The sequence below is a fragment of the Bradysia coprophila genome, assembly GCF_014529535.1.
Source record: "Bradysia coprophila strain Holo2 chromosome X unlocalized genomic scaffold, BU_Bcop_v1 contig_12, whole genome shotgun sequence".
NCBI classification, from domain to species: domain Eukaryota; kingdom Metazoa; phylum Arthropoda; class Insecta; order Diptera; family Sciaridae; genus Bradysia; species Bradysia coprophila.
The window spans coordinates 5,636,803-5,651,415 of NW_023503293.1; the positions used below are offsets into that span (position 1 = coordinate 5,636,803).

Below are 14,613 nucleotides of genomic sequence, written 5' to 3' on the forward strand. Positions count from 1 at the left end.
ACTCAACTAAATTGGACAATTTTATTTGATTTAAAAATTGACCTTTTAACATGATTAACGTAACATATGTGTTATATATCTGGTGTGACACCATTAAATCAACACTTTTGGATTTTTAATTACGTAGTCGTTGGTTCGTGCATCTAATAAAAGAAGAACGGTTGTGCAAGATCGGTCCGTATAATTGAATTATTGAATTTTTGTGGAATTTAATCAACCCATACAAACACTTCGGTGAATTAGAATTCATTAAAATGTACTTGAATGCAGATGTCCGACAGCTGCATCGGATTAGTCCAACCGACGTACACGGTTGTAATCTGTGCCAGGAAATTTGTCTGACATTCGTACATCAATAGGGTTATAAAATCAGCATTTCCAATTCACCAAAATTGGTGCAGCTAGCCGAGATAAAGAGTTTGATAGTCAGACTCAATAACTCAAAATCAAATGAAACCAGTTCTACCTAGGGTGGAATCACACAATAGAGTGTGGTGAGATCGGTTAGTATTTGCACTATACATGGAGGTGGAAGCGTCAACGTGAGGCTATAAAATATACACAGTCCCATGTATGGCATCCTCATTGCAGTGCAAAACAAAATGCATAATTGACAAATATGTAAAAATCTATATCAACCTGTCGAATGGCGATTAGCCGTTGGCAACACATAGTGTCAAACAGACAATATCTCATTCTATTAATCATTTAGAAAGTTTCTGTAGCGTTTATAATTTGTTAAGACTATCGGCTCACTCAAATTAATTGGCTGTGCCATACCGAATTTATGATGAAACCCGCAACGGATTGCTTGCGTAAACCGATTGGTTTTAAACATATACCACATAAATATGAGTGTCCGAACCGCACTGGAGCAACATGAGGAAACTCATTGTTTGGTTGGATGTTCACGTAACATGGACCACCTCGTTCACCAACGAGAAACCAACCAATCAAATTCACCACTACCACGGCATATTAGCTCAATTTACCGTAATTATTTCAAGAATAGCCTACTATCAATGCAGCAGAGCTGTAATAATGTTGAAAGCAAAATTTCCATGGCAAAAAGTTAAAAATTCCATTTCCGATACATCAACGATAAACAAGTAAATTCATAATAAAAATTTGAAGTATGTATAACGTTGATGATTCCGCAATTAATTTATTTTTAAAACTCATTTGAATCATTTTACCATAATATCCAATAAATTTTTAGTTATTGTGATGCGTGTAGTTGATATACATTTAGTAACCAAGTATTTTATTGGTTTTATAGTCTAGATATTTATACCATACAGTCAGACATGTTCATGTTAAGTACATGCAAAAATAATGCGATAACATCGGAAATTAAATGGCAATAATTATAATTTGAATTTTAAATTTGAAATGGGGAAAAAATGTTTTTTTTCGTTCGTTCTTTGTTTTGTTTTCATTAATTTTTAATTTGATATTTTAAGGTGTAAAATAATGAAATGCAAATATTTTATCAGTTTGTTGAAGCCAAAAACTAAAAAAAAAAATAATTTTAAAATTTTTTACAATTAACCGTACAGTCTGCCAAATGTACAAATAATATCAGATCGGTAGATGAAACGTGACGGTTTTTTGTTTCATTCATCTATTTCTTTCATTTTTTTGAGCGTGTTCCCATTTCGATACTTCCTTATTTGAATTTAGTCTAACTGCTGAAATGTAATCTATAAATGTCGAAAATACACGTGTTATGCTTAAAATCAAGACACTTTTCAGTTAAAACATTTAAATCTAGAGCTGTCAAATCAGAAACATAGAATTTAATACACGCACCGGGATACACAGGGAGAAAATCCGGAAAAAAAACCTAAAACGGATTGCAAACGGGACAATATCAACTGTCCGAATTGACTAAAGTTTTGTACAACAGAAACGTACTTACAGCGGTTACAACAGTACAATATACATATCACTTGTAAATAATATGATCACGTACTCTCACGTAAAAATACAGGACAATACCAATCTGCAACGTGACCGTTCACCGTATATCATGCTAGCTTTGCCCACACTAAGCGTCCTGTGTAAATTGAACGTTTCTAGCGTAGTTAAAGTACAATTCTGATGTAAACAATGTCCACATGCCAAAAAAAGAAGACTTTTCATACAACTCAGCATTACTTTGTGCAAAATTGTCAGACTTTAGACGCATAATTGTTGCATAAAAATACCAAAGAAAGTTTCACTTTTCGTCGGTGAATGGATATATATCAAATTTCTGCCTGTTTTTGGGGGTAAGTGAAGCATTTTTTTACCACTCGCTTCGCTCCTTTGGTAAAACCACACCTAGTGGGATAAACAACCCAATTTCGCAACTTGTTGCGTAAATAACTTTTTTTTTCTCTGTGAGTAGGAACGTTTCGTCACTGTTTCCAGTTTCACGAGTTCGGTAAAACATTGAACTCGAAAAAGTCTTCAGCTTCTTCAACAGACTAAATATCCAGTTTTGAGGCGGAAAAATTTAATTTTTATGAGACTTATACCTTCTTATTATATAATTGTAATTGGACACAAAAGAGGCCCAACATGAGGCCTAATTGTAATCTATGTAATCACTTACTAGAACCAATAAACGTAACTAACTAACTTCACCAGTTCGGTTTATTAAATGGTATCAATCTTTTTCTTCCCATGAAAAAGCATATTTGAAGTTAGTGAATGGAGTGGGAATTTTGTTTAAATTCCCAAAGCATTGATATGGAAAATTAACGAGAAATGTTAGGAACTTAATATCTTACAATAATGACGAAAAACATCGAACGACCTTCGAACACAATCGCTATTTATATCCCCTTACATCCCATTTTCCATATTATGTTGTAATTGCGATAACAAAACCTTAGATAAAGTTTTTTTTTTTCCCTGAAGAGATCAAATTCCAACCGGAATCTATCAATAAGATAATCATGACAAAATGCTAACCTGTGCAATCAATATTTAGCAACCTATATACTGTCGAAATCGTCAACAAACAAGTGTGTAATCACGGATGACACGTGAAACGTGTGCGCTGGAATTTGTTCAGACATTTACGTGAATGATGAGCATTTTGTCGGGAAGAGTAACAATCCAATTTTGTTAATATTACTACGGATAAAACAGCAACATCGTTTTTCTTCTTCTTTTCTTTTAATCAATGGGATAAGCAAATATTAGAATAAAAATTTGAAAAACAAATTAAACACAAAACCTAATTTTGTATCGTTACAAAAGAACATTATTGACTTGGATCCAGTTTCATATTATAGAGAGAGAATATAAAAAAAATGTTGTTTGTTATCATCGACATGTTTTTTTTTATATTTATATTTCCGTAACTGACACATCTGGCTTTTTTAATATTTAATTTTCGGTACAATAAATGTTTATCCAATAATATTTACTCCAAAGCAAGCGTATACTTTATTGCGGTGAATCAAGACTGTGTTTACCAAAAAAAAAATCGAAGGAAAAGATAGCTACACAATAAGCCATTCATGACGATATGTATAAATGTTTTATGGTATGTTCCACCTAGACCTAGCGACTAGGAATAGTTGCCATATGATTTTCAGTAAAAAGTTTCGTGTAAGCTTTCCGGATTGAATTAATCAATCGACAGTTTTTCGTCGTTTTTTGGTTGATGCGACGTTTTAAGGGCTTATTTTTTTGAATTAGAACTTTAGAGCCTCCGCAATTCTCCGCTATCAAAATTTTTTCTCCGCCAATAACGGATTTGTTCCACAGTTTTTTCGGCTCTTTCCATCCCCGAAAGTTTTGGTTGTCCTCCCACATAACTCGGCGGTTCGCTGATGGTAAATTTTCTGTAAAATCGTCTCTCAGCGGACGCCTAAGTTTCTATGGTGAACGAATAATATTTGTTGGAGACGATATAGCGTGAAAATTCTTGAAAATAGAGTTTTCAGTCTTAAAAATTTTAACGCAACAGACCGCTATTAGCGGAATCTGTCCAATAGTAGCTGGTAGTACACACTGCACGAGTATGACACTTTAAAATGCATAAATGATGAATTGTATACCAAAGATGCCGAAGTATTGACGAAAACGTTTTGTAACAAGAAAACGAACGTTGTTGCCGAAAACTATAACTTTCAGAAAATCAAAAAAACGATTCATATAAAAGTGACAAACTTGGGACGTAATAAGAAACCGTCAAAAAAAATAATTGGTAGATTGGTATGAAAACATTTTATAGGAAGTGCCACAACCGATAACTGTTTTCTTTATTTGCTTCGAAGAATCTATTTTAGCCGGTGAAGTGAACATTTACCGGTTGATTTTCTACTGAAGAAAAGCGGAAATAAACGAATGAACGTCAATTACGCCAAAGTCTGCAAATAAAGTTCTGCACATAATATTTTAACACATTCGTCAACGTAAATAAATTAATAAATTATAATCCCGTTGTATTTATACCTATAATATGTTTTATTATAATGCTTATTCATCCATTTATTCATTAGATATACACCCGATGATATATACATATCCAATCCTTTATCCGATCCTGTCAACAGACAGTCTTCTTTTATAACAAGATAATATATCGTTTTCATTATGCACAAGCAAAAATTTATAAATAATTAATGGATTTCTCAACAAGGAATCATACTTATTATTTGGTATTTATGAGAATGTAAGTCGTGTACTGTGTGTGTGTGTGTGTGTGTATCATCAGGTATTTATATGTAAATCTAACGCTGAGTTTACCATAAGCTTTATGCTCTTATGATTACAGATAAGCAGTCACAGTACTCATGGTGTTGGCAATTGTAATTAAAGGGAAATGAGAAAAAGATGAACAGATGAATGGGGAAAAAAAGATAAGATGCAATTAGAACAATATTTACACCCTCGAAACATTAAGTTATCATTAATTGATCTTTAGAGCTTAAAAATATGACACTTCTTAAATTAATTGGAAAAGGTTTTTTTGCAGGCTGAACATTTTACCATGGAAATTTAGCCGTCCGTCTTTCTCAGAAAGCAATCACAGAAAAAGATTAATCAGAAGATAACAACTCTAACAAGGAATGTAGAGCTCTTGCATATAATTGGTCGTAATGAAACTGGTAAGAAAAAAAAAGCACACGCCCTTGTTCGAGTACAACTCAAGTCTCTTGAACTGTGTGATATTGGTGTTGGTTGTTGAAAAATCTTTTTTTTATCTCAAGATATTTCGTTAAGAATTGATGGGTAATGTTGGTAGATGAGGCTCTGACTTGTTGTAATTTCTCTATAAAAAAAAAACTTCGACACGAAAAGAGTTTCAGAGTTTTGAAGGCTCAATGTACTGATCTGTGTTCACTAATGTTAGAGCTAATGAGGTAAAATTTTTGCATCAAACGATAGGAGGAAAATTTCCTTGAAAAATTCACTAGTTGGTAACTTTTTCAATGGATGGGAATGTCAGATACAGATGTCAGATGGGAAACATGATCAATATCAATACTAAATATTTACCGGCTTTCTTCATTAACCTCAGTCTATGACTCAGAGCCTAATGCTTTTCGGTATAACGACTTGAGTTGGTTTACTTTAGAATACCAATAACGGTTACCTATACAGGTAACGTACCACGTAAAACAAACAAAATCAATAAATTTGCTTAGAGAAGGTATCAACTGAAAAAAAGTTCTATTTAAAACAAAACTTCAATAATGTTTTCCTTATCGTATTGCTCGATTTTATAAGTATGGGCTCGGACATGGACTGTGTAAATAACAAATTGATGAGTTGTGTACCAACAAATTGTGTGGGACACTATCAAAATGAACAATCAACAAGCTAGAAAACTATGTTGTTTAATGCCTTAGTTTGTAGTATATACCAAATCATATTGGAACTAAAGAAAGTTCTACGTCGACCATGTATTGATTTTATTTTGTATTATTGCTTTGTGTAACGAAACGCGAAGGAATGGGACTTTTGAATCGTATATTATAATCAAGAAAAGACAAGATAAGTGTTGTATTGGTCATATGGTGATTATTTGGCTACAGCAGTATTTGATTGTGTTAAATAGTTGAGTCACGTAAGTCGTAACCGATGACATATTGAAATAAACTTGTTTCCCTAGTTACATGACGACGGGTTGTGGTGATGGATGTAGGTATATGGTTGGTTGTTACCCTACTTTGCGTTACAGTTTTCTGTTTAAAACGTGCGACCTAAACTAGAATTTGCAGTTCAGGAACTAGAATCAGACTTTGTGTACTATAGATGAACTCATGGTATTGTAGATTCAAATGCAGGATCATCAAAAAAATTGTCTAGACTTCGGGCCGGGCAGCTTGTCTTAGAAATATTTGAAAAGCAAAAAGGTTATAGTCCCAGTATTTGGAATCTGGAACCAGCCTGTTCGATGGGGTCCAGAAGAGAAAATTCACGAAATCATTTTTTTTTTTTTCAAGATGATGCCTTCTAAGTTTTGAAGGTTTGACGTTTTAGCAAGTAAATTTTCCAACAATAGGCACTGCTTTGAACGCAAGGTTGGTGATTCAAATGCTATTTACGATTTCAATGGTCAGCGTATTGCTTCGTCGTTGCATAAGTGCTGAAAATTTCGCATTTTCCGCACTGTTGCACAGACAGCTGAAGCAGCGAAGCGAACAGTACAGATTTGTATGAAGAAAGAAAATGAAAAAAAATTTCAACCTCTTCAGATGCATGTAATCGCATCACTAATAAACGAGCCATCATAAACAACTCTTTCACTTGACAATAATTGCACTTTATTGCTTGCAAATGAATGAATGCTTCAGAAACCACCATATTGACGATATAAAACCCATTTTCCAACCGGCAATTTTCGTACCTGTTCTTAAACAGTACTTAAACTCAACATTTAGGTTGCATTCGTTGTTATTTGTAGGGGTACAGCGTTCTCTGGATGAGCGAATCGCTTATTATAAATATATATGTTTAAAGGGAATGCAAGGTATCCATCATATCACAAGTATTTCAAATTGTCAGACAGTAATTAATCTCGGAAAATTCCACAGACTAAATATTCTGAATAAAATATTTACAGACATAGGCGGACGAACAATCTCAAAAGAATTCTCAACATTTTTAACTGCTCGTGTGGTAAATATTTTCTGAAAGGGACAAAGTTTAATTAAAATTTCAATAAATTGTATGTGGTAAAATAATGTTTTTTATGATGTAATATCCACTAACGTAGCAGGGAGCCCCTGCATAAAAATATAATGTTCTAACGTAACTTTGGAATGGAAGAATGGGTCATGTTTCATGTATAGCTGATATTTTGTTTAAAAGAAAAAGAAGAAGAAGAAAAAGCCGAAGCTTTGTGCTAAACAATAAAACACATAAAACGACACTTTTCGGGAATATAGATGAATGGTGGAATAAAACTGGAGAAGCTCAATAAAAATTTTAATGACAGGACTTAAGAACGTAGACGTAGACGTTTTTTTTTTCCTCTCTCGGTGATGTTATCGTAAATTTTCTTCTCTCTTTTTTTGACTAGCGTTTTTCGTCACATCGAAAATAAAACACGGATTTTATTTTGGCGTTAAGTAATTTAAGAAAATATAATTCCATTCCAAGTAATTAAGTTTTTCCGTTCTACCGTTCCAACATTTGTGTCTTGTTTCAGTGTCCCGTGTAACGTAATATTCTACTACTCTTATCTATCCGGTTCTATGAATTTGCCTCTGCTCTCGAGAAAAAAAAAATCAATATTTAATAGACAATTAAGTCTAATGATAATCTAGCGCCATAAAGAAATTAATAAGTGTGTGTGTGTGTGGATGCCAGAGCCATCCAAAAATCATCCAAAGCAAAAATACCATTTTACTGTTAATTAAAACAAACTAATGAATAATAATAGCATCAATAATTCTTATCGCTAAATGCAAACGCGGGACCGGGGGACGACCGCGTCGCGCGCTTTCTGGTTTTGTCGTTCTCCGCTGTGTGTCTTCTACCAGCCAATATTTTTCGTTATATTATCCATACATATCATTATATAGTACACACTGTACATACCTATGTACCAAGCCATAATACAATACACAATGAAATGGGAAATTGATTATGTTGAAGGCACCGAAAGCTTTGTAAATGAAATTTTAGTTGCGTAAATTATGTTTGCCGAGTTGTTATGGTGTTTGTGTACTGTAATGGAATCTCCATTTTGTGCATAATCCAGCTATTGAGGGTTTTTATTTGAATTTATGGTGTTGGCAATAAATTTTGAAGGACACACCACACACACAATTTTTGGTGCAAAGCAATAGAAGCATGTGATACATGCCCTGGTCCATAATTATGACGATGAATAGAAATATTAATAGTGCCTATGTGTGATGAACAGATTACTTTTATAATAATAAATTAATGAACGGACATCATTATGGAATGGATTCACTTTTGTGGCGAAAAGAAAAGGATCACGTATAGGCTAGCAAGCATAAAAGATTTATTTGAAAGTAAGTTTCTGTTTGAATTTTTTTTTTCCACAATACATTGGAACATGCAGATAATGTGCTATCCTGCAATCTTAGACCTTGAAAGTTTTTTTTCGTTGTTACCGTGAAATAGATTCACGTTCCACCTATGTTGAAGAAATCAGTGGGATATTTGCCAGGATATTTTGGCCGAAATCTTTGGTTACCAGGATATTTTGACTAGGCCACCAGCAGTGCCTACTGAAAAGCCAACCAAGCGAAGTATGCAAAAAAAAAATTGAATTAAAAAATTGAAGCAGGCGATCGGTTGACGCCCGACAGCCCTATATGGCCATCAGAAATAAAACAAACTTCGCATTGGAAAGTTTTGATTCTTCATAATTTCTCAATTTTCTTGCTTGACGTCTACAAACGGCTTGTCATCTGTTACAGGAATGACAACAATAAGCAGCGAGCGCCGGTTAATGTAGCATTCTACAGATTCTGCAGAATAACACATTACGTGTCTGATAATCAGACTCTGATTGAAAATTTCTTCATCTTCTTGAAGCGATCTCGAAGCGAATGATAAGATCGGCTTGTCATCTGTTACAGGAATGACAACAATAAGCAGCGAGCGCCGGTTAATGTAGCATTCTACAGATTCTGCAGAATAACACATTACGTGTCTGATAATCAGACTCTGATTGAAAATTTCTTCATCTTCTTGAAGCGATCTCGAAGCGAATGATAAGATCATCCGACAAACGGCAATGAGTTTCAACTACTTTTGCCTCTAGCTTAGCATCCATCAACAGCAAGTGAACTTTATTTCTTATGGTCACCATTTAAAGCCACTTTGATTGATTTATTATTGCCATCACATATCTTGTAATTACATCAAAACACAATTACAATCTTAGTTTTTAGATAATTAACCGTTTTTAATTACTCGCATGGAACTTGTTCTCCATAGAATACATACCATACACGTATGTAACGTCTAAATGCTTTAAAGAGCCCTTAATTCATTGATATTATTCAGACGAATAAAAATTAATTACTTCGTTTCGTATCCACATGGCACATTAATTATAAGGGGCCGTTCATAAATTACGTAACGCAAAAATCAACATTTTTCAGACCCCCCCCCCCGGGTCTGTAACGCTAAAAGGGTCAAGTTTGACCCAATTTTGTTAGAACCGTAACGCTTGCCTCATACCCCCCCCTCCCCCCTCTTGCGTTACGTAATTTATGAACGGCCCCTAACATTTGCTGTAGTAACTAATCGTACGAAAACATCAGATATGAACTTGTTGTGTTCACGGCCCAACGTTGTTTATGTGAAAGATTTTTAGATTGTATTATTACAAAGGAAAAATGTGTGCTTTGTGATCACAACGAAATTTTTATCGTTTGAGCATGGTATAATTTTACGATTTTTTTTCTAACACTATGACCGTGTGTATTGAAATGCATTTCATGGGCAGTTTTGCATGCAAATGTTTAGTTTTCCGGAAAATTTTACTTCGAACCTAAAAGTGTAATTTTGTAAAAAAAAAAAATGAAAAGCGATCGTCGATTCGCTCGAGACGAGACGCCAAAAGTAAAAGCAACTTCATTCGCCGACCACGGAAAAAGCTTTGTAACGAATATGCTCACTTAAAAAAATGTGTGGGACCGATGGGACCCACAAAAATATAGATTTTAACAATGAAGACCTCCGTCACTCCGTTAATATGCAACACTTTCTGAAAGTTAGGAGAAAGATGAAACTAAATCCTAAAAATTATGACATAAGAATTCTAAGAACTTTTGGGAATTTTTAGAAATAACATTTCCAAATATATGCCCTGCTGAAACTGCAATGCTTTCTCGAATGTCGGAGTTTTCCGTCTTGTGACGCATTGTAATTCTTAAAAAGCTGCTAAATAAACTAAAATTACCGGCAACTAAAGCTTGAAATCCTTTCGTATGAATGTAAGATCAAAAGAAGAAAACGTAATGAATCCAACAGTTCGTAGCACAAAACAATTTTCTCCACGACTGAATCTGTAATACTTCTCGCATCATTCAAAGAGAGGAAAACGTTATTTGGAATAAAAACAAACTGATAAACTTGACGAAAGTCACAAAAGTAGATTCTAATAGTGAATTGTGGGTGTATGTTCTTTGTCACAATAAATGTGGGAAAATATCTATTTTATAATAAAAATTATGGTGGATGATAACTGAGAATGATAAACCGACAAATGGGGCAGGATTTTTCCAAAAATAATTTCAGATTTTCCTTGTAAATCAGCAACTATCAAGAATTTCCAGAACAGTTTAAAACCAAAAATCAAAAAAATTTGACGATCAAACTACTGATACAGTACAATTAAATGTTAAACGAATTTACGCTGAATATTTAACATTTTCGAAATGGGAAAACATTTTCCAGTGATGGAAAATTTTCCTTTCACAATTGTTTGTAAATCACTTCACCATTTCGACCAATAGCGATATAACGGTAGAACTCAGAGAATATAACTTCCATTATGGTTTAAATTATCGGTCGAATATTTACCATCCTTTTTAGTGATGCGATAAATTCACCATAGATCTTTCACTTCATATACCTCCACCTCGTTTCCGTAAATTTGTTTTATTTCCCGATATTTCGAAAAGTTCATTAATAAATCACCATAACCCGTACGGTACGGATTGCACATTGATAATTGGAAGATGGAGAAAAAAAATCAATCGAACTATGAGAAAATGAGCGAAATAATTTGCTGAAAGATAATGGGACTGGTCCCGTCCATTTTCCGAGAATGACGCAAACTAATGAATTAAATTAAAATTGAATTCAATCGAAAATTTATTCGAATTAAAATTCAATCAAATTAAAATTCAGTTAAATTAAACAGGAAAAATTGATTTCCACGAACGACGCCGCCAGCCGCCAGTTCCTTCATTTCTTTTCTAATCTAATCTTTCCTGAACAAGGACATGGTAAAAGATATTCTGAAAAATTCATTGGATGCCAAATTATTACTCAGATAAATTCCGACAGCACAACAAGCCCGGTGAGTACTATTTTCATAATATGCTGCAATTACCGACCGGGTGACCGGAAAATTTCTTTTTAAAAAAAATTGATTTCGTAAGACTTGTAGATATCAGTTTTAGTTGAAGATATTTGGGAATTAATTCGTATCACATTCGAATGGAAATAATGAAAACCGTCAGTCAAGTCTTCAAATGTCCGATATCGGAATGCAAATGTGATTTTTTTTTCACACTCTACTGATAAAAAGAAACAACAACAAAACGTAATAATACCAAGTGAAGCATATCGCGGCAGCGAAAAAAATACAAAAAATTATTCATAAAATTGTTCGATGATAAGAAACAGTTGTGTGTTGCTTTGCTATTTCTATTTTCTCTCCTCTGTAATAATTCTGAAATTTCCAATCGAATTTCCAAATGTGGTAAAAAAGAAAACATTTTTTTTAGCTTTTCTAAATCTAGTTCAAAAACTAATGTTTTCGGGTGAATATTTTAATTCAATTATCAAAAACATCAGCTGCACTTTCTTCTTCCCATTTAATGTTTTATTTTCCTCGTTTAGTGATTCACAGTTTCAGCAGAGTCCCCACCGACCAACCATGCACCACCGAAAACTTTTAGTGAAATTTGAAAATTTGCTTTTTAATACAGAGGGGTTTTATTACTCCATACAATGGAGTAACGTACAACAATATATACATTATACCACGTACCTGGCATATATTGCATATATTGTTTCAAACCGAAAAAAAAACGCTGAACAGAACACCAAAGTCTTTGTACAATATAAACGTGTTATATATGACTGAGTATATGCATAATGCATAGTGGTTTTTACTTTGCGAACAAAACTAAAATTAGGTTATTAGTTCACCACTGAGTTAGGTTTATATGTTGTGTTGTGTTTTTTTTTCGTGTGTGTGTATAATATCATATGAGTGTACGATAAAAATGCTTTAGTAAGTCGAAAATATCAAAATGGAAAATATAAAATAAATCGAACAAAAACATTAAATTGTCTGTCGTAAAACATTTTCAATTTTATTTCAACAAAAAAAAATGTAATTCTAAACGAAAAAAGAGACCAAAAAGTTGCACTCACCTTACGAAGTTGAAAATGTTCGGGTCGCAATGTTTCCTGAATTTCTTGTTCAGGCTTAGTTTGTGGCTGAACGGTTGAACGAAATCCGTCGAGGACGCCTTTGAACGTAAACTTTTTCATGATTTATGCGTTTTGCTGGTTTGTTGTGTATTTTTCTGGGTCGTGTTGGTTGTTACTTCTTTCGTTTTGTTTTCACCCAAAAAAATCGATTTTTCTCAAACACAATTTCCCAATTAAAAAAGTGAAAAATATGGAAAATAAAATTACGAAAACAACACTTGGCTTGCGAGGTTTATGGTAAATATATTTAGGATGTGAATTTTACTTTTTTATTATTATTATTATTTTTCGGGACAAAACAATTATTAAATAACAAGTTTTTCGCTAGCAGAGGTCATATTATTGCAATTGCTTCTATGCATTTAAAAAAATTTCAATGTTGTCAGTGTTTGCCCACTTTGTCCAACGAAAAAAAAACAACTTTTCGATTTCAACAACAACAAAAAAAATCAACCAAAATCAAAGAAAATGCGAAAACTAAAAGAAAACAACACACAAAACTGGAACTGATTGTTTTGTTGTTCGAGAATTGGCAATGTTTGTTAAATTCACAAAAATATAAGAAAGAAAACTGCTGTTCTGAGTTTTTATTAATATTTACTGTTGATTGGTGACAAACTAATTCACTCAAATCGAAACTCTACTGAATATATTCTGTTCTTCTTCCACACAACAAATAAAAAATATTTTTTTTAACAAAATTTTGTTTAAGTTCTTTTTCTATGTTTGTTTCAAACCAAGTGTTATTTAACTCTTGGTTCTGATGAGGTTGATGTTTGAGAGCCAAACGAGGGCTACGATTTGAGTTCCACGACGTCGTGAACTAGAATGTCGTTGGGATTGTGATTCAGCTTTCAGATCTACTAAATTTTTTGTGCAAAAATATCGATAACAACTATATATTCAGCAGCGTTGTGTATAGGGTTGTTCTGCTATACGAGCTCCACCGTCATATGTGTGTTATGGGGGGCCTATGTAACAATATTTTATTGCGCTGTCTCTGTTTGCCGTTAACGTTTTACACTTTGGTGAGCTGAATAAGGGCTGACAATGAAAATATTTTGCGACTTCTTAGTAGTACGAAACTGCACACCACCACAAATGAAAACATCTATCCCAAAATTGTACCAAAGGAAAGCAAATTTGGTGGAGAGGAACAGTTGTTTATTGCGCACAATCACCCGTACAAATAGCAAACTGTGTGACCAACGAAAATTCACTGTTTTGTTGCTTACGCGATATCAATGTAATGGATTTTGATAATTTGACACTTTACACAGTGCGTACAACAATTTACACGATATGACACCAATTTATTTGTTAATTTAACACTGATTTTTAATAGTTCATTTATGCATTGCGGAAATATTTGACAATCAATACTGACACAACGAAACAATGATAATATTAAGCCACGACATACGTAATGTGGGTGCGCATAATGTCAATTCTGAGGTTTTTTTTTGAGTGGTCTTGGTGCTGTTTGACATGTAAACAAGAAACAATTTTGAGAATTTAAAATTTTCTGAATTGAGACTTCAACTGACTCTGTTTCATTTCATCGCTTTGCTTTTGAAGATCCATTTTTGTTTAATTATTTCCATCTATTCGTAATATTCCCTTTTGAAAACATAAACATCGAGTGTGTTCACTTTTTTTGGAATGGTATCCAAACACAACAACCAGTGGTTATGCACCGCACGTATCATCATATGCGATAATGGGTAGAGTGGTATTATGAAACATAGCGCCTCATTTTGAATAGGCAAACAATACTTAAAAAGTGAATAACAAATGTTTCATCATTCAGTTTCAAGCATCAGTTCAATCTTTTCGTTACAATAATATTCGTTTCAAAAGTTTGTATGATTACACTTGTCGGTCTTGGTACGTTCAAAGACAATTTCAAATTATTTACCAGTTGGAGAAACCAACGTATACCAT

General features: G+C 33.5%; 1 protein-coding gene across 7 annotated transcripts in view; it reads right to left on the reverse strand.

Annotated features, from left to right (window-relative positions):
* Nucleotides 1–14,068, reverse strand: part of LOC119067288 (syntaxin-binding protein 5) — a 225,354-nt gene extending 211,286 nt beyond the window's left edge. For 5 of the 7 annotated variants that reach the window (XM_037170175.1, XM_037170173.1, XM_037170179.1 and 2 more), the window contains exon 1: nucleotides 12,610–14,068. In XM_037170175.1, the coding sequence (XP_037026070.1) occupies nucleotides 12,610–12,729 (120 nt within the window). In that variant the 5' untranslated portion in view covers nucleotides 12,730–14,068. The remainder of the gene's footprint in view (nucleotides 1–12,609) is intronic. The other 2 variants (XM_037170172.1, XM_037170176.1) reach the window with 2 other exon arrangements.
* Nucleotides 14,069–14,613: the final 545 nt, after the last annotated feature.